This window comes from Anolis sagrei, chromosome 1 (genome assembly GCF_037176765.1).
Source record: "Anolis sagrei isolate rAnoSag1 chromosome 1, rAnoSag1.mat, whole genome shotgun sequence".
NCBI classification, from domain to species: Eukaryota; Metazoa; Chordata; class Lepidosauria; order Squamata; family Dactyloidae; genus Anolis; species Anolis sagrei.
This window is the reverse complement of record NC_090021.1, coordinates 248,295,989-248,315,019: the sequence shown is the minus strand read 5'-3', so window position 1 is coordinate 248,315,019 and position 19,031 is coordinate 248,295,989. Positions and strand designations below refer to the sequence as shown.

Below are 19,031 nucleotides of genomic sequence, written 5' to 3'. Positions count from 1 at the left end.
GGTAAACTGGCTGGGATTTCTGGGAGTTGTAGGCCAAAACACCTGGGGACCCATAGGTTGAGAACCACTGCCCTTGGCGATAAATAGCTGGTTTAAACAAGGACCATATGTTTGAGGAGCCATGGTTCTCTCTTAAACCATAGTTTATGCCCGCATCATTGGCAAGTAGAAATTTTAAAAACTAACAAACATATGTCCAGCTGCTTTTGGTTTCATGAGTAAGGGGTAGTGCATGGAACAGTTGGTCTTGAGGGGTTACTTGGTCCCAGACTCAACAAAGATGCCTATCTGTGCTAAACACGCCCCCATCAACAATCAAGACTGGTCTGGTATCATTATTCAACAGAAAGTAATTTACTATCTTTTTCAACTGAGTTTTAACACTCAAGTATTGAAAGTTGCAGTCAAACTTTACAAACTTTTTATAAACTTGTACTATCAATCCCCTAGTATCCAATGGCTTACACCCCATTACAGTACATTAAGTAATTTTTATAAATAACTCCATTTACAAGTAAGAGTGGAAAAAATCATAAGCTTTTATTGGTTTGGTCAAGATGACATCCGATTCTATCAGCTTTCATGGAAGTAGGCATGACGAAGAAAATGCAAATGATTTAATTCCATCGGTGAATACAAGAACTCTTATGCAACCAGAGCAGATGCTGTGGATGATTCACTAAAGGGGAAAAAAATGAGACAGTGTTAATAATACATTTCGGTATTTAATGTCCCCAGCAGGAGGTCACTCAAACATCCAAGGAAGGACTGGCCAACACTAAAGAAAACTGCAAATGTTTGGAATACCATCATCACAGTGACTCTCTGTGGGAGATTTTATCCACCAAAGAACTGACCCAGATAAGGTCTTAAAAGGAATAATGATCTTCCAATATAAATACATTCTTGTGCCTTATGGTCTTTATACCCACTCTGTTCCTCTAAATCAGTGGTTCCCAAACTTTGGTTCTCCAGGTGTTTTTGACTTCAACTCCCAGAAATCCAAAGCATTTTATCAGGTGTTAGGAATTGTGGGAGTCAAAGTCCAAAACATCTCCATAACCAAAGGGTGAGAACCACTGCTTTAAATAGATGTTGTATGTCACTGCCATTTTAAGTGGAAGAGGTAAAAGATGCTTTTGCATTCACATCTTGTTTGTGAGTTTCCAAACAAATGACTTTGCCACTCTGAGAACAGAATGCTGTCCCAGAGAATCTCTGTCTCCACCCATCCCCAATGTTTCTTGATGTCTTAGTTTTAAGCCTATTCCTGTGGTTGTTTAGGCCAGTGATTCAGAAAACTGCATTGGAGAGACAAGCATCAGCTCCTCAGATATGGCTATCATAGTTTTCTATGGGTGAACAGGTGGCAACTGGTAGATGGCCTATGTTCTGTATCTCAAAAACTAGAGCTGATAGGGGGAAATTGGAGCTATTTTTGAATCAGCTCCTCAAATATACCCAGAAACAGGTTTAACATTTGTAGGCACCAAAATATTTTGGCCAGTGTAATAGTTCTTGCTCTAGTATACAACAATCAATTGCTAAACAATTACGTAAAGTTAGTATAGTGCAGAATAATTTTTCCTTGCACAAATATGATCCTTTTCCATTACAGTCTGGAAAACAAGTTCTTTCTATCTGAAGCAAAAAAAAAAAAAATCTACAGTAACTTATACTTACTACTTCCAATTAGGAGGAAGTACTCTCTTGGTCTTGTAATAGCGAGCCAGCCTGTGGATTCTGCTCTCAATCAAAATGAGGCGAAACTTGGCATCTTTATCCTTATAACAGGGGAAAAAAGAACAAATCCTGGTTTTGATGAAAAGTCATAAAAATATGGTTTATCTGGAGCATGGCATTTGTGAGAATTTATCAGTTTAGAAGGTAAATGACAGTCTCATTCTAAAACATTATAATAATTCTCAAGTCTTTTCAATAAGATCATGGATCCCTATTTCTATAAAGAGGAAACCATGGTAAATTTGGATATAGTTTCATTATATTGGGAACCGTTTGCATTCTATGCAGTGCATATAACTGCTTAGATATACTAGTGATCACTTGTTTTATGATTGGAAAGTAAAATACACTTCATTCTCCTTTAATCTGCCCCTTTTAAAATAATATTTCTCAAAATATGTTATCAACCTGAAGACTGAAAATTATCATCTATTTACCTTCCGATTTCTCTCAAGATGCTTACGGACAGCCACAGCCTTCTTGATTAAGTGGTAAAGATCCTCTGGAAGATCAGGAGCAAGTCCCTTGGATTTAAGAATCCGAAGAATCTTGTTGCCAGTCACAAAGCGAACCTGGGCAACACCATGGGAGTCTCTCAGTATTACACCTAAAACAGAAAAGGGAAATTGTGCATTAGAAATGCCAGACAACTCAGTCATAGTATTTAAGGTGTTCACTCAGACATCTAAGGAAGGATTAGCCAATACAAAGGAAAACCTTTCTGGTGGAAACTACGAATGGTTACCAACAATCATCATCGTGAGCAACCTGAGCAAGACAGTGATTCTGTTGTTTTAGAAATACAATTAGTTTGTCAAGTATAGCCATTTAATGAATTGGGCTAAAGTTATCACTTGCATTACAATTCTAAGAGACACTAAGGACTGCCAAAGATGCCACTGACTTATTTGTTAAATAGTCTTTCTATATAATGTATTTAAATAGAAATGTAACCGTCAGCAATTCAGTTACCTGTTAACTAAAATCTAAGGCTCTAATCTTACACATTACAGGAGTTAAACAAGACTGCTGTGCTTAATTCTTGAAAGACTTGCAGTTATACAAATAAATCATTAAGCACTGTTAATAGCAGTTCAAAAACATGTAATGTGAGTAGAGGAAAGTAAAAGGCGCCCATGCAGCTATGCCAGCAAAACACAACCAGGTTAGTCTATGGACATCAGGCTCATCGGCATGGAAAAATGGAACAAGAGCACCTTCCCATGGCCAGAGTTGAGTATTACCTCCAGACTCTAGAGATGGAAAAGGGAAACCTTTGCCTTTGTTTGTGTATTGCATGTCATTGTTCATGGTATAAAAGACACTATATGTGTATAGTGCAATCCAATCTGAGTCCCCTCGGGGAGATAGAGTGGAATATAAATAAAGCGATTATTATTATTACTATTCACTTCCAAGCAATACAATTGTACTGTATGTTCTACTGATCTACTATATTTGGATAAATTTAGAAGCATCAAGCTAAATTAGGATTTTAATTGTACATACCGATTTGTGAGGGAGTCAGACCCTTCTTTGCCAACTTGTAGATCTGTTCTTTAACATCATCAGAAGTAAGTTTCAACCACTGCAAGAGATCAGTTTTGAGCCAGATTAGTTCACACAGTCCAACAGGCAAACACACAAACTACTGACCAATACAAGTGCCATTTAAACCAAATAATCAGTTGAGTTAACACTGGACACAGAGCAGCTCCTGTTAAATAGGGCATATGAAGTGTTGTGTGTTTCTTTTAGCTGCACCTGTATTTATTTACCTAGTTTATATCCCATTTTCTCTGAACACACACACACATACATTAACACACTGGATGTTTCTATAAGTAGCAAAACTTTTTTGTCTGCTGGTTCTTTTCTATTTGCAAATGCAAGCAACCTAAGAAAGGTGCCAACATGCCAAGTCTTAGTATGTCAAACAGTTAAGAAAGTTGGACCCCAAACACAGGTTAATGTAGTTTGCTATAATACAAGCTTGGATACCAATAATAAACCTAATACAGTAGACTATCAGTTAACTGGCATCCACGGGGAGTGGTAGATGCCAGATAAATGTACTTTCTTGTTGCTTGAGAGTTACTATTAAAGATAGGTGTAATACTGTAATCATATTATACTATAAACTTTGCACTGACTTCATACGAATATTGAAATACAGTGATTAAAAGCAAATAAAGAAAACGTAACTTAATGCAACAATTTTACTGCTTTATTGTATTATAAAAACAGCTTTTTATTTAAAGTAGTCTTTCTTTGAATTTTCTGGCTGGTGTGTAAGTTCAAGTTAACTGAAAGTCTATTGTAAAAAGATATTTTTTACTATTGTAAAAAGATCAAATACAGGATGTTTCTGAACAGCTTAAATTTATATACTTTTATTCATAATTAATCCATGTTAGCATTGTTCATGCACCAGTAGGTCGTCCCCATATGCAAGACTCACTCACACAACACAATTTTGGCACTATGATTCCACTTTAACAGCCATGGTTCCATCCCATAGAATCCTGCAATTCAGAGTTTATAGAGAAGCACTTAATTCTCTTTCAGAGAGCTCCTCTAGTGCCTCATCAGACTAATAATACCAGATACGGCAATTAATGTAGAATCACAGTTTTAAATTTTAGATGTATTTTGTATCAATTAATATTGTGTAAAGTTAAGTCAAATATATTTGTGAAGGGGCCCATTCACTCAGTCCCCTCTATTAACATAAATAGGACTGCTGATCTGCAGTGTGAATGGCCCCTAAACCAAACTGGGATTATAAACTGAACACATTACTTACTGTGGGCACACTTCGCCTGTAAGGTAAAGCCGACTGGGACAGGCCCTTCCTGTTTTAAAAAAAATCCCCAAAAGTCAATTATTTCAAAGATTTATAACAAACATGCTATTGTCGAAGCCTTACATGGCTGGAATCCTTCTAACGCTAAAGACCGCTGAGGACGCCTGCCATGCCAGTCGTGAATGCTCTTGGAACATGGCCATACAGCTCAAAACACTCACAGCAACCAAAACATGCTATTCATTATGTGATACCTAATACACATCTCCTTCAAAACCGGCATCATTGTGATGACAAAGCAATGGCAATTCAAGCAGAGTTTTGGTTAGCATTTTAGCTGAGTTGTTGCAAAAACAACTTTTACTTTGGTAAATGTCTATTTTTGCTTTTGTGATACAAACAAAAAACTGTGGGAATCACGAAAACGAAGGAAGTGCCACCCCGAGAAGCAGCTTGGTTGGACTTTGTAGGATTTCCAAGGACATTTCACACCTTCCAAATTCTTGTTCCCATGCCCCTACTGTCTTTTCCTCTTTTCATCCTGGACATAGTGCTTTTGATCAGATGCTTATCCAAACAGTTCAGGAGAGTAAATGTCCTGGTTACAACCATTCAATATATCATCCGGGCCTTTTGAAGCCTCAATTTGGCCCAATCAATCAAAATCAACTACATCAAAATGCTATTTCCAACCCCTACGTCTAAGGCATTCCCAGACTCTCCAATTGATCCTTTTTTGCACCTCTAAGGAAGTGAAGGCCTGTTTATTGCCTGCTTCTCTTCTTTCAACTGCCACTTGTGTTGCAGAATTGTGGAAGCTGGAGTCCAAAACACCTGGAGGGCCCAAGTTTGCCCATGCCTGGTGTAGCTGTACCCACAGCTGAGCCGAGGGGAAACGCGGCCTAGCGAGAGGGCCGCCTTCCCTTCTCTTCCCTTCGCGCTCGGCCCCCGCCCTCCAGGGCCTTCCCGGGGGTCAGAGGCCTCTCTCGGGGACCCTAGGAGACCCCCTTCCTCCCCTCGGAGCCCTTCCTTCCCTCCCTCGCCCCCCTCCCCTTCCCGCCTGCCGGGGCCCTCACCCAGGAGCGTGCATGCGACCCATGATGGCGGCGGAAAGAAAGAGCTCCGCGAGGCGGCTGCGCAGATCAAGCCTTTCCTTCAGCGGAAGTGACGTCAACGCGCACGGGTGCCGGGTGTCTACTCCACCATTTCCGATTTCCGGTGAGGGGGTGAGGAATAAATTGGTCTCTCTGTTAGGCCTGAACCACAGAGAGGGCGGAGGAGTGGAAAGCTTGTTTCCTTGAGTTGTGTTGAATTTATGAGACTGGAGGGAGATTTTTTTAAGGAGCTACCTGGGCTACATAATACCCTACAGCAGGCACTTAAGCGGCTCAGGGGAAAAAGGAAGGTGCCTGAGGCAGTTAGGAATTGTGAAAGTTGAAGTCCAAAACACCTAGAGGGCCTAAGTTTGCCCATGCCTGTCTTACAACTATGATTTCCCAAACGCTAGGCCCACGTGTTTTGAGGACTTCAACTCCCAGAAGCCTCAGCTGCCGAGGCCAGTGGTCGGGGGTTCTGGGAGATGAAGTCCAAAAACCTGGAATGCCAGGGTTTGCAAGAACAGTGCTGAAAAATGCTATGGCTTGAGATCTCACCTGTTTTTCTCATCCTCTGGAGATAGGTGTGTGTTTTGCTTTTACTACAAATGACAGTATGTAACGCCAGGGAAGCCACCAGTTTGTAAAGAAGCATGTACATATGTGTGGTCCTCTGCCAACACTTTAATACCCGAGACGCTCTGTGTGTTGTAAAACAAAAACCTCTTGGCTTTGAACCACAGGCTTGAGGCTCTCGTATGCAACTATTTAACAATGTTTATTTATAACTTTACTAGCTGTGCCCTGCCACGCGTTGCTGTGGCCTATAGTAAAACTTATCAAAGTTGAGGTAGATATCTGGACTATTACGAAAGAGAGGTCCCTACCTATTCCTTCCCCCTTTTCCTCCCCCTTTCTCTACTTTCTTCCTTCTCTACCTGTTTCTTTCCTTCTTTCACTACTTGGTTTCATCCTTCTCTCTTTCCTTCATTCCCTCCCCCTTTCTTCATTTGCCTTTCTTCCCTCCCTATTTGCTTCCTACTTTCACTTTTTATTTCCTCTTATTTCACCACCATCATAACAACAACAATAATGCAATGCATTGCCCCTGGGACCTGACACCTCTCCCATTCCCCCTAAAAGGGTCTCATAGGAACAATAGCATAATAATAATAATAGAAATAACAACCTTTACCCACCACGTGTTGCTGTGGCCAATCTTCCCTCTTTCTCTCCTTCTTTCCCTCCCTCCCTCCCTCCCTCCTTCCTCCTTCCTTCCTTCCTTCCTTCCTTCCTTCCTTCCTTCCCATCTTTCCTTCTCCTCTTCTTTCTCTATCTCTTTCCTTCCTTCCCCCTTTTTCTTTCTCTTCTGCTGTCTCTCTTTTCTTACCTTCCATCTTTCCTTTTCTTTCCTTTTCTTCTTCCTCTAACTTTCCTTCCTTCCCCCTTTTTCTTTACCTCCCTTTCTCTTTCTTCCTTCTTTCCTTCCTTCCTATCTTTCCTAGATTTTGACAGGGCGGGAAGGGGCGGGGTGGGGTTTGGAGGTGGCCTGAAGTAAAAGGAGGTAAGATTGGGGCAGGGGAGTGATGGAGCGTGGGGTTGCGTGTGTGTGTGCGGCGGCGGGGGGAGTGATGGAGCCTGGGGTTGCCTGTGTGTGTGCGGCGGCGGGGGGAGTGGGGTTGCGTGTGTGTGTGCGGCGGCGGGGGGAGTGGGGTTGCGTGTGTGTGCGGCGGTGGGGGGAGTGATGGAGCGTGGGGTTGCATGTGTGTGTGCGGCGGCGGGGGGAGTGATGGAGCGTGGGGTTGCGTGTGTGTGTGCGGCGGCGGGGGGAGTGGGGTTGCGTGTGTGTGCGGCGGCGGGGGGAGTGGGGTTGCGTGTGTGTGCGGCGGTGGGGGGAGTGATGGAGCGTGGGGTTGCATGTGTGTGTGTGGCGGCGGGGGGAGTGATGGAGCGTGGGGTTGCGTGTGTGTGCGGCAGGGTGTGTGTGTGTGCGGGAAGCGGCGCGGCGGGGCTTGGAGTGGGCATGGTTTCCGCAGAGGGAACGTTGGCCGGAAGGCCATGTGCGCGCGCGATGGAACTTGCGGCTGGGCGCCAATGCGCATGCTCAGTTGTTTTGCCGTTTTGTGAGTGTGTTGTGTTGTTTTTCATTTTGAGTAGATATGTTTGTACCTTGTGGGTTGTGTTATGGGCATGGGAATTTTGGTTAAGTTTCGTTGGTTTTTTTTTAGTTTTGTTCTTTTGCCGTTTTGTGAGTGTGTTGTTGTGTTGTTTTTCATTTTGAGTAGATATGTTTGTACCTTGTGGGTTGTGTTATGGGCACGGGGATTTTAGTTAAGTTTCGTTGGGGGATTTTTGAGTTTTGTTGTTTTGCCATTTTGTGAGTGTGTTGTTGTGTTGTTTTTCATTTTGAGTAGCTATGTTTATACCTTGTGGGTTGTGTTATGGGTACGGGGATTTTGGTTAAGTTTCGTTGGGGGATTTTTGAAGTTTTGTTGTTTTGCCGTTTTGTGAGTGTGTTGTTGTGTTGTTTTTCATTTTGAGTAGATATGTTTGTACCTTGTGGGTTGTGTTATGGGTATGGGAATTTTGGTTAAGTTTCGTTGGGTTTTTTTTTTTGAGTTTTGTTCTTTTGCCGTTTTGTGAGTGTGTTGCTGTGTTGTTTTTCATTTTGAGTAGATATGTTTGTACCTTGTGGGTTGTGTTATGGGCACAGGGATTTTAGTTAAGTTTCGTTGGGGGATTTTTGAGTTTTGTTGTTTTGCCGTTTTGTGAGTGTGTTGTTGTGTTGTTTTTCATTTTGAGTAGGTATGTTTGTACCTTGTGGGTTGTGTTATGGGCACAGGGATTTTGGTTAAGTTTCGTTGGGGGATTTTTGAGTTTTGTTGTTTTGCCGTTTTGTGAGTGTGTTGTTGTGTTGTTTTTCATTTTGAGTAGATATGTTTGTACCTTGTGGGTTGTGTTATGGGCATGGGAATTTTGGTTAAGTTTCGTTGGGAGGTTTTTGAGTTTTGTTTCCTCGTTGGATGCCCCTAACAAATTTATATATATAGAAGCTCCAACACTTGGGAATACATTTGTATCTTGTCACGTTCTTAAGGCTTACTTTCAATATCATTAACTTGGTTACTTTTCCTTTCAAACTCTTGACAGGATAATATTGTAACTTGAGCTACACTCAATAACTTCTATCAAACAGAGATGCCCCACAATCTCTCTCAGACAGGATTAACTTCTCTTCACACAGATTCCTAACTGCTTCACAAACAGCCATTCCTAACTCAATTCACAAGCAGCCATTCTTAACTAACTGTCATTTCTTAAACTCTCCACACTAACTCCTCCTTTTTGAATTTAACTCCGCCCCTTTAGAACGTTCAGCTCTGCTCTACCCAACTGTTATTTTGTCTCCCAACCTGTTGAAATCCTGGGCCTATGCTAATCTGCATATGACCAATCGCCCTCCATATGCAAATAAATCCTGTCCCTGCTGTTGCTATCCTCTCTGTCTCTATTCTTCCCTATCTGCCCCCTGCAAACAGAGCTATGCACTAAAATTTCACAGAGTAACAAATTCACTACACAGTAGTTCTTAAAACTGGGTTGTTGTAGGTTTTTTCGGGTTATATGGCCATGTTCTAGAGGCATTCTCTCCTGACGTTTCACCTGCATCTATGGCAAGCATCCTCAGAGGTAGTGAGGTCTGTTGGAACTAGGAAAGTGGGTTTATATATCTGTGGAAAGACCAGGGTGGGACAAAGGACTCTTGTCTGTTGGAGCTAGGTGTGAATGTTTCAACTGACCACCTTGATTAGCATTTGATGGCCTGGCAGTGCCTGGGGGAATCTTTTGTTGAGAGGTGATTAAAACTTCTGGGATGTGAAAGTGCAAAGTGACATCTAAGGGCATCAACGGACTTTGAAGGCCCTTCAAGACACCTTCCCAAAAGAGCCTTAAACATATTTTTTTCCAGGGCAGCTGGTCAATCAACCAGAGCCCAAATGTGTTGCAATTTTTTTAAAAAAAAAGAAGCGTTAAGTTTTGGTAATGCAATAATAGGTTCCAAGAGAAGTCCAGAGTCCTAAAACATGGCAACACGAAAACCTTACTTTGATCTGAAGGGCTGCGTAACCATGGCATCCTATTTTAAGGTGGAATTGAATCAGAGTATACGATTACAACTGTGTTAAATTACACACCCCCTGAAGGCAAGTTCGCAGCTGGGGAGTTCTGGATTCATTGCTGAGCCTGGAACCCCAGGTCTTGGTAGTGGCCAGGGGAGCATTCGTACAATTAAAAGTTGTGCGCCAGTTGCATCCATACCTTGGGAAGTCTGATTTGGCCACGGTAGTACACCCTCGTTCCATCTTGAAGATTTTTCAGAAACTTGAAGTAGTTCAATGGACGGCAGCCAGATTCCTTACTGGCATACAGGAAGCACACAACCCCCTGTTGTGCCAGCTCCACTGGCTGCCACGTCTGTTACAGAGCACAATTCAAAGTGCTAGCTTTAGCCTATAGTCCTAAACAGTTCTGGCCCAGTTTACCTGTCGGAACATATCTCCCTCTATGATCCACCTCAGAGGTTAAGGTCGTCGGAGGTCCTGCTCTCAGTCCCACCACTTTCATAGGTGCGATTGTTGTGGAAAAGAGACAGGGCCTTCTTAGTGGTGGCCCCTCGGCTCTGGAACTCCCCAGAAAAATTAGATCAGCCCCCTCTCCTGACCTTCAGGGAAAAAAAAATAAGATGTGGCTTTGGAACCAAGCGATTGACTAGTAATTGGAGAAGTGCATCTTGGAGCTGGCTTCAAACTGCATTAAATGGTCTGTGTAAATGAGGCTTCAGAATTATCCCTTGCACTCTGGATTTAAGGGCCTGGTAATTTGAACCTCATTCTGTATTTGGGGGGGGGGGGAATCCCCAACATTTCCATTCCCCACTTTGTACAACCAGACATACATTTTGTGTCATACCTTTTGGAAGTTGGAAAAAAGACTCATCAAAATAAGTGAGTTGTTTTTTTCTAAAAAAAAAAAAATCCAAACACTAAAATGTTTAAAAACTGACAAGGCAAGAAAGTTGGAAGGGTCAGCAAGTTGAACTGGATGCCGAGAAGCCAGTCCCAGAACTGCTTTGAAACAAGACTGCTCAATACCATTAATGTCAAACACATTCCTTAGCATATCTAGTGTTGCTGTGAGAGAAGCATTTCAATATATGGCATTATGGATATTTTATTTTGTTTGCCTTCTTGTTCCTTTTTGACAAAATCTTTATTGCTACAGAAAGAAAAACCAGGGAACACGGATAGGTTGTTGCACCATAAAACAGAACAGTTTAACACAAATATTGGGTATGACTAGACTTGGCAACACTGGCATGTTCAAGGGATGAGGCGTATTCAGATTCCGATCAGTCAGGATGAGAGACAGAAAAGCACTTCTTTCTTCAAATCCTTATTCACCAGGTCATGTCTTCCACTTCAAAGGCCTTTTCAGATCCTCACTGATTGGTTTATGCTGTAGAAGAATCAACCCAGAACCCAGAGTAAAGGCTGCGTGTTCAAAATACTGACAGAAAAATCCAGAGAATGCATGTTTCACTAAATCAATGGACACATGCTTTATTTAAGGCATAAGCATCTTTTAAAAATTTCCTGGCACAAAACGGTGCATTTGAAGAACAAGAGCCAAGACATTTGTTATTTCAGAATAGTGTTTAATGTAACTGTAGGACAGTTATGGAGTCACGTTAAACCCATATATTATGGGTTAAGCTGTTGATAGAAATACTGTACATCTTTATTAGCTATCAGTGTAATTCAACTGAAATATTTGGTTCTTACAGATAAATTGACATTTAAAGGCAAATGTCTACATTTGCTCCCAATTCATTTTATTATCTATAAACTTTTGCTGCATTTTTAGTCACAGTATGAAAGTATAAAGCCAAAAAGGAAAAATAAATTCCTATGGATTGTGAGAATGGTACAATATTGCCTGATTTATTTTTCCTCCATAAAGCATGCATTGGCTACAATTCAATACAGACCTACGCATATATTAATTCTGTATTAGACTGTGGCCACCACATTATGCAAATATCTGAATTAACTTTGAAAGCTGCATTTACAGTCAGTCTCCTAGAAAAGCACTCAGGCTTAAGGCAAGATGCTAAGATGTCTATACCATTGTAATTTTAAAAAGAGAAATATCAAAGATCATTCATGCTTTCATATATATATATATATCTGTGTATATCATAAAAAGGCAGTAATATTAAAAAATTCAGTGCAAAGTCATAGCCAAGTTATATAGTACAGAAAATGTGGAAGTGATTATTTTACAGCAACATGTATTCCTCAAAGTGACAAAATAAATGTACATAAGACACACATTTGTAGCTGCAGTCCACATACAATACATAAGGTTTTATTTGATTAATAAAGTATAAAAATGCTATGAGACTACACTTTAAAAATGTTGTTTATTAAAGAGTCAAATTTTATCCCAAGTATTACCTCCTCCCCTTTTGTGTCTGTCAGCTTTAGTAATACAAAATGGTCCCCCCCCCCCCACAAATGTGGACAATTATTTATTGTTTGAGTCTCACACCACTGTAAATAATCTGAAAAGAGGCAAAGTTAATGTTTCTCTACTACAATTTTCGTTACTAGGTAATTGAAGAACAGCTTTTAAAACATCTGTCTAGAAAGTGTTAAGTCAATGTGTACTTAATCTGAAAAGTGACGAAGTTGGATAAAAGGCACAGGCATCAGCTACAAAAGAAAATGCTACTGTAAGATACAGGGCATATTCCAACCAACATCCAGCCAAAAGATGCAGCTGCAAACCACTCCTACAAGTCTTTTAAATCTGTCGTTTTGTGCTGTTCACATACTGTGCTTTAATAACAAACTGCAACAATGCAGTGCCTATAGCTTTCAGTTAATTTAATAGAACATTTCATAAAAGCAGTAGCTTTCTTTCCTGTGTGTATGTGACTTGTGATCCTTTTGGTGGACTGGAATGCATCTCAAAAGCATCAAGTGTGCAGGAAATACAATCTTTTAGTTAGTTTATTCTATTTTTTCTAAATAGGTCACTACTTACATGTTTATTGTAGCTAATAGAATTAGTCTGTTGCTCTAAAATGGCAAAAGGTTATAATGAGCAATAATGCAGTCTTAACACTGAGAAAACAATCCAAGGTATCTGCATACAGTTGGACCATGAAAGTTTCAGGCACCCCAAAAGTTCTGTCCATTCCTCCCTTCTACTTGTTATACTAGGTTCAAAAGCAAGTACTTCACTATACTTTATAAAGGAAATAAATTAGATTGCATTTTAGTTTCATTGTGCAAGAAAGATTGTCATTGTCTTGTCATATCCAAAATTATCATTGTATTACGTTAAGTATTTACTCTCATTTACCATTGCATTATTTTACTTTACGTTCATTGTTATAGGCAGTTGTATAAAGGTGACACACCTTATGTGCAGGGTCCCAGAAATGTGTACAGTTTCTTTCACTCATTCCTATAAGGGCGAGCCAATTGCCGCAGAAATGGGATAGGATACATAGTGGATTACTAAGAGTAGTCATAAGAGTGCTCAACACCTCTTAAGGCTAGCTCAAGTTGTCACTCTCAATTTCATCACCCAATATTTCGAGTGCAACTTAGACTCAACCAACAACAAATGCTCTGGCCTTCCACACTTTGAAGCAGATGTTTCAGCTATATAGGGCTAATGGGTACCGTAATTTATATTGGACATGTGACCTGGGAACTGAACAAAAACCCCGGCAAAATATCAGTGATACCTAATTTCTAGAGAAGTATGTGCTTTGTAGTCAACCATGGCATAAAACCACTTGGGTTTGCAGCCATATAATATGTACAGTTAATGAAATTATTATTTAAGAGTGTACAAAAATGGTCAAAGCAAAACAAGTAACTGTCAGTTCATTTAAGTTTGTTCTCAGAAAATATAATACGTTGAAGGGAAAATGTTAAATAAAACGGAGAGTGCCACATTCTTTCTTTTTTAAAAGAGCTTGGTAAAAAAGCTTGTTAACAAAAAAGATATTTTTTTTAATTATCAAGTATGAGGTATAAGAAGCAGTTTAATGGCAAAATAAGGCACCATTATTTAGAACATTCATCATTGGCACTCATTCCAATTACAGCCTCAAAAAGGTTTAATGAATATGAGGGCTAATTTGATTGCTTATTCAAATCTCCCTTTTGACAGTTTGAGTCGTTTTTTAAACTTGGGATTTTTTCAAATGACAGCAGGAGTACAAAGCAATCAAAATGTGATCAAACTGAAACTAGAAAACCTCAAGTTTTAATTTGGGACATCTAAGCATGGTTTAAAACTTCATTATCCACAGATATTACATTTGTACAATTCATTTACATCAATGCTTGAATATTATTACAGTAAAAAGCATAAGTGGAGATGGTTTGCCCAAAGTTGTGTTTAAAAATGTTGACGGCTGGTCCAACTGCAAAGTGCTGGACTGCAGTGGCTTATGCCAAAGTGTTTGTGTTATCTTCAAGTAGGAAACTGTGACCAAATACAAATGGAGCTGAGGTGCATCTGTTCTTTTCACCTCTATAAGTTATGAGGTTCACAAATATGGTACTGCAGCAAGCCGATGCCAGTTGACGGTCTCCTTGTTCAAGTTAAAATCCTTTAAGGAAAGAATGACACCACCCAAAAAAAAGTTCTCACGCAGCGATTCTGCACTGAGTACACTCAGCTGAAGCTCCCTTTGCTTCAATGTCTCCTTGCTATAGCCACTGTACACAAGCTATGAACAAACGAGAAAGAGATTTGGTAAGAGGAGTTATACCCTTCCTTCCCATAGTATATTTCTGGGGTTGAGACATGGCCGCTCTTAATCCAAACACATTACAATTATATTCTAGAGCAAGGCCGAAACATGCCAATTATTTGTTCCTAACTTCAAACTTACATCTATCTATACAATACAGATTTATTCTGAAATATTCTCTATCATTTGATATTTCAACTCACCATTTCATTGAAAGTTGGGTTTCTCGTCTTCCGTGATATTTTTGTTTTTCTTTTAGATGTTTTATGTATATCTGGGAGCAGATAAGTTTTCACATAGGGATTTGGGTCTGCCCCATCATCAGTAACCTGAGAATAAGAACAATGTTTTAAAAATCCCACAATCACCACTCGTGTTTAAACAGAGAAAGCATTGAGACATTGGAGGTCCTGTTTAAATTAAGAGTTCTCCAGTCTCTTGAAAATGACTCTTTGATAGAAAAAAAGAGCAATGACAGTGTGTTACAACTGTCACATGCAATTTCCAAATTCATTTGTTTACTTACCAGATCTTTAATGTGCATCACCATGATAAACAGAGTGCTGTTTCTATAGGAGATGGACAACTTAACTTCACCTCCTACTTTGCCTGACACAGGACTTGCAGGGCTTACATCTGTGGGAAAACCCAAACAGGTATGATTACATTTTCTGTTATAGGGGCCAAGAAGGCTATTTTAAATTACACAAATCAACATGAAGTTACCACCAGAGAAAAATCTAGAAAACTGCAACAGGGACTGTGGCTCCTAAGAAAACAGAACATACTTTAGAAATAATGCCCAACTCAGCAGAAGGCCTATTTTGCTTCTCCTTTCAAACCTTTGACAATTTCAGACCACATTGTTTTTGGTGTCCCAATGTTGTAATTACTTAAATTACAAATTGGGCTAGAAAGACACTACCTTTTGAGTTGGCATGCTTTTTAGTGACATTATTAGAAGAAAGATTTCTCAAAGGCAGACGTGAACTGTTTGTTCAAATGGACCTTCATTATAATGAACATATGTTCTAGAATAACTATAGAAATACAATGCAACAAGCATGAAAATGGAAGAAAAAATCAACGGAAGCAAGAAAATGCAAGTTCACACAATTGTATTTTGAATGTGTGCCTTAAAAAATACTGAGTATTTTATCTTAATTCCTCCTGAATAGTTTTACTGAGTGTAAGAAGCTCAGTACAATATTATAATAACCAGGTAGCTAACAAAAAATCAACAAAAACAAACTACCATGTAAAAAGAAATCTGCAGAAGGCAGAGGGGTCAATGGCTCAGGTTCATTTAGTCTCTAATTTATGGACAATCTCACATATCTCAATTGACTCCCTTTGACAGTATTTCTCTCCTAAATTTCCGTTGTGATGGTGGAAATCTCAAAATAATATATTTCTGTTTATAAAATCAATAAAGTAAATCTAATACTCCAAAAAAACCATCAGATTTTTTAAAAGCCCTTGATTATAATATACCTTTATGGTCAACTTTTCATTGGGTCTAGTTAGGGACCCAATTAAACATGAAATAAATTTCCAGTTTAGACAACTTACATATATGCCACCATCAAAAGCTGACAAATTAAATATTTATGTTCAAAACATTTTTTGTCCACAAAACAGAATAAAAAAAACCTAAATGATTTGTGATTAAAAAACAATCTCAGTTATGTCACAAAGTTCTTCCCTCAAACAAGTCATCTTTGGACAATGAAGCCACACAGGGATTAATGTTCTATGTTCTTCATACCATCTCCAGCAAAAAACAGGTGAAATAAAATTGAGGAAAACTTCAAAAACAGGTTTGATGGTGATGTCATCATCACGACCATCACCACCGTATTTTTCTTCCTTTTTTGGTTCCTATTAATATGAGACCATGGAAACATTTCCATTACTCAGATGACAGTGATCCAAGTTACCTTTCTTCCTTTAATAACAGTTTTCTTTACCTGTACACTTAGCTATTCCATCAATTCCTTCAGCTTTTTCATCACGTAGCAAGGGATGAAAGAAAGTATAGACAAGATCACACTGGAATTGGAAGGATAAAATGTTATTGTAAGTTAAGTGTACCCAATATAAAAGACCTAAAGAAAAAAAGAAACATTTGGATATTTTGGGGAATTACCTCTGATACATCCGTTGAGGCATTCATCAAACTTTGTATGTAGCTGTTTAGTTCTACCTTCCTCCTGGCTGCCACATCCTTTATGTGAGTTCTTCCCAAAACTATTTTATTAGGGAAGCTGCAATATAAGTACAAATAAATAAACAATAAAACAGCACTCATTCTTTCCTCCTTCAAAAAGCAGATGAAAACTTTTCTGTTTAGATCAAAGGTTATCAAATTCCAACATTCTTTTCATCCAATGACCAAGTTGTTGTCTATAGAAAGCCTACTAGCACAAAGGATAGAGCAGCTGCCTCCATCTTGGGGGCTGAACTGAATAGGATTTGTGCTCTCTATCAACTCTATGATTCTATCCTACATGACCCAACAACTAATATACACACACACTGCAGGCAGTATCAGCCCACCTTAGTTACAGTCAAAGAGTTAGTCAATTTTCCAACAGAACTGCGGGAGCTGTCTAACATATGCTACTTGTTTTAAAAAATACTCAAGTGTAAGGTAACATGGTAATGCAAGTGTTCAAAGTAACCAGGGAAATTGTGAATTACTTTCAAATAAGACATTCCTATATGCTTATTCAGAAATGCATGTTCAACAAGCAAATACAAAGGGTTTTTTAATTTTCAAATATTTTTGTATTATTGCAAGATCTTTTAAGTTTTGATATATCATTTTTATAACATAGGCATCTCCAATGTTGTAAAATCCAACCATAACTGACATTTGCATTAATTTTAGAAGATTCTTTTTTACATGGTTAGGGGAAAATGGTTACAACAGATTACTACTTTAAAAAGGAATGAAGTATGTTAACCGGAACTTAAACAGAGATATTACATTATTTAAAAGTTTCAGTGTTAGGAGAGAAACAGTTCTGTTCTCTTCTCTTTTGATGGCCTCCTTCAGAACCATGTACAATATAGTGGTCTACAAAACACAGAAGTGGCACTTATGGGTCCCACATAAAAAGGGAAATGTGTTTTTCAAAATGATATTTTTTCAAATTTGCCTGAGGATGATCCTACAGTGAGTAAGTTTTGGGATTAATTTGGATGGGAGCAGGGGGAGGACTTGCTAAATGAAGGGAATCACCCCCTCTGTGTTTTTTTTTTTTTCCTGACAGAGAAATCAGACTCTCCTTGTGCACCTTGTTGCTATCAGAACACAAGACAATTTCGTGGATTTAGTTTGGGCACTCTAAACCAGCTTACTTAACATGTAGAAAACGAGATTTCAAAAAGTTACCCTGGTAATTTCCACAGAGGAAACAGGATCCCAAGCTTGTTGTGGAATTCCTGGAATTCATCAAAGGTCCGAAAAATGAATGTGGGTTCACTTTGCCCCTCTCTTAAAATTCTGACAACATAGATCTGCCAAATCCGAAAACAAACATTTTAGCAACTTAAAAATAAAACGTAAGTTTCAATTTTGTACTGTTACCATTTTACATCATCTGAAAGTGGAAAGCACAGAAATCTCAATGTCTTGGACTACAAGCATATATATATTGGTTCATGGAGTTAAAAAAAACTACTGCCATTAATGATCTGAACAACAACAACAGAGGAGCAGATGCTTGTTTTCAGGGAGCCACTTTCTCCATGTTACCTGTCATAGTAGTGTGCTATGCATTTGAGCAAGCAGAAAGAAAACTACAAAATACTAACATCATTCCTGCTACATTATCCTGTTTTGTTTTTTTTTTGTCGTGTCAGGAGTGACTTGAGAAACTGCAAGTCGCTTCTGGTGTGAGAGAATTGGCCGTCTGCAAGGACATTGCCCAGGGGACGCCCGAATGATTTGATGTTTTTATCATCCTTGTGGGAGGCTTCTCTCATGTCCCCGCATGAGGAGCTGGAGCTGAGAGAGGGAGCTCATCCGCCTCTCCCCGGATTCGAACCTGCGACCTGTCGGTCTTCAATCCTGCCGGCACAGGGATTTAACCCACTGCGCCACCGGGGGCTCCTCCTTACATTATCCTGTAAGAGCAGCAAAGGCCCTGGCTGATCTTGTCTTATTTCCAAGAGTTTTCATATCTCTACCTAATAAATCTCATGAATGAAACAAGGCACCACTGAGCCATATATGACTATTCCCTTCAATTAGTGAGAAACAATAACTTGACTCAGGGCTCAACAGAATGCACTTAAAATGAAATTGAAAATCACAAATTCTTGAGAAATGATATAAATAATAATAATAATAATAATAATAATAATAATAATACACTTTATTTATACCCCGCTACCATCTCCCCAGGGTACTCGGTGCGGCTTACATGAGGCCGAGCCCATAATACAACAATACAGCAATAACAACAATACAAGCAATTAAAATCAAACAAGACAATAAAACAATAACATAAGCATAAACAATAGGACTACACACTTT

The 19,031-nt window shown here is 39.3% G+C and overlaps 2 protein-coding genes and 2 long non-coding RNA genes across 5 annotated transcripts in view; 2 read left to right on the top strand and 2 right to left on the bottom strand.

The window, feature by feature from the left end:
• Window positions 1-521: 521 nt before the first annotated feature.
• Window positions 522-5,728, bottom strand: RPS13 (ribosomal protein S13). Its single transcript, XM_060767799.1, has 6 exons — window positions 5,626-5,728; window positions 4,550-4,598; window positions 3,253-3,331; window positions 2,181-2,350; window positions 1,684-1,784; window positions 522-679 (listed from the first exon to the last, which is right to left on the bottom strand). The coding sequence occupies exons 1-6, from the start codon at window positions 5,646-5,648 to the stop codon at window positions 646-648; spliced, it is 456 nt and encodes a 151-aa protein (XP_060623782.1). The 5' UTR covers window positions 5,649-5,728; the 3' UTR covers window positions 522-645.
• Window positions 5,729-5,771: 43 nt separating this feature from the next.
• Window positions 5,772-11,433, top strand: LOC137095804 (uncharacterized). The gene is made up of 2 exons (XR_010908924.1): window positions 5,772-6,227; window positions 11,130-11,433. It is a non-coding gene; the product is annotated as an uncharacterized lncRNA (long non-coding RNA).
• Window positions 11,339-19,031, bottom strand: part of PIK3C2A (phosphatidylinositol-4-phosphate 3-kinase catalytic subunit type 2 alpha) — an 84,537-nt gene continuing 76,844 nt past the window's right edge. For both annotated transcript variants that reach the window (XM_067462632.1, XM_060767812.2), the window contains 6 exons: window positions 17,886-18,010; window positions 16,635-16,752; window positions 16,456-16,537; window positions 15,012-15,121; window positions 14,689-14,814; window positions 11,339-14,461 (listed from right to left, as the gene is read on the bottom strand). In XM_067462632.1, coding sequence (XP_067318733.1) covers window positions 14,279-14,461; window positions 14,689-14,814; window positions 15,012-15,121; window positions 16,456-16,537; window positions 16,635-16,752; window positions 17,886-18,010 — 744 coding nt within the window. In that variant the 3' untranslated portion in view covers window positions 11,339-14,278. The remainder of the gene's footprint in view (window positions 14,462-14,688; window positions 14,815-15,011; window positions 15,122-16,455; window positions 16,538-16,634; window positions 16,753-17,885; window positions 18,011-19,031) is intronic.
• Window positions 15,023-18,707, top strand: LOC137095805 (uncharacterized). Its single transcript, XR_010908925.1, has 2 exons — window positions 15,023-15,141; window positions 17,764-18,707. It is a non-coding gene; the product is annotated as an uncharacterized lncRNA (long non-coding RNA).

Coding starts and splice junctions, on each gene's coding strand:
- RPS13 (XM_060767799.1), bottom strand. CDS start 5,648: ATGGGTCGCATGCACGCTCCTGG. Junction 1,785..2,180: donor ATCTTGAGAGAAATCGGAAG/GTAAATAGATGA, acceptor CCCTGTTATAAG/GATAAAGATGCCAAGTTTCG. Junction 680..1,683: donor CTTCCTCCTAATTGGAAGTA/GTAAGTATAAGT, acceptor TTTCCCCTTTAG/TGAATCATCCACAGCATCTG.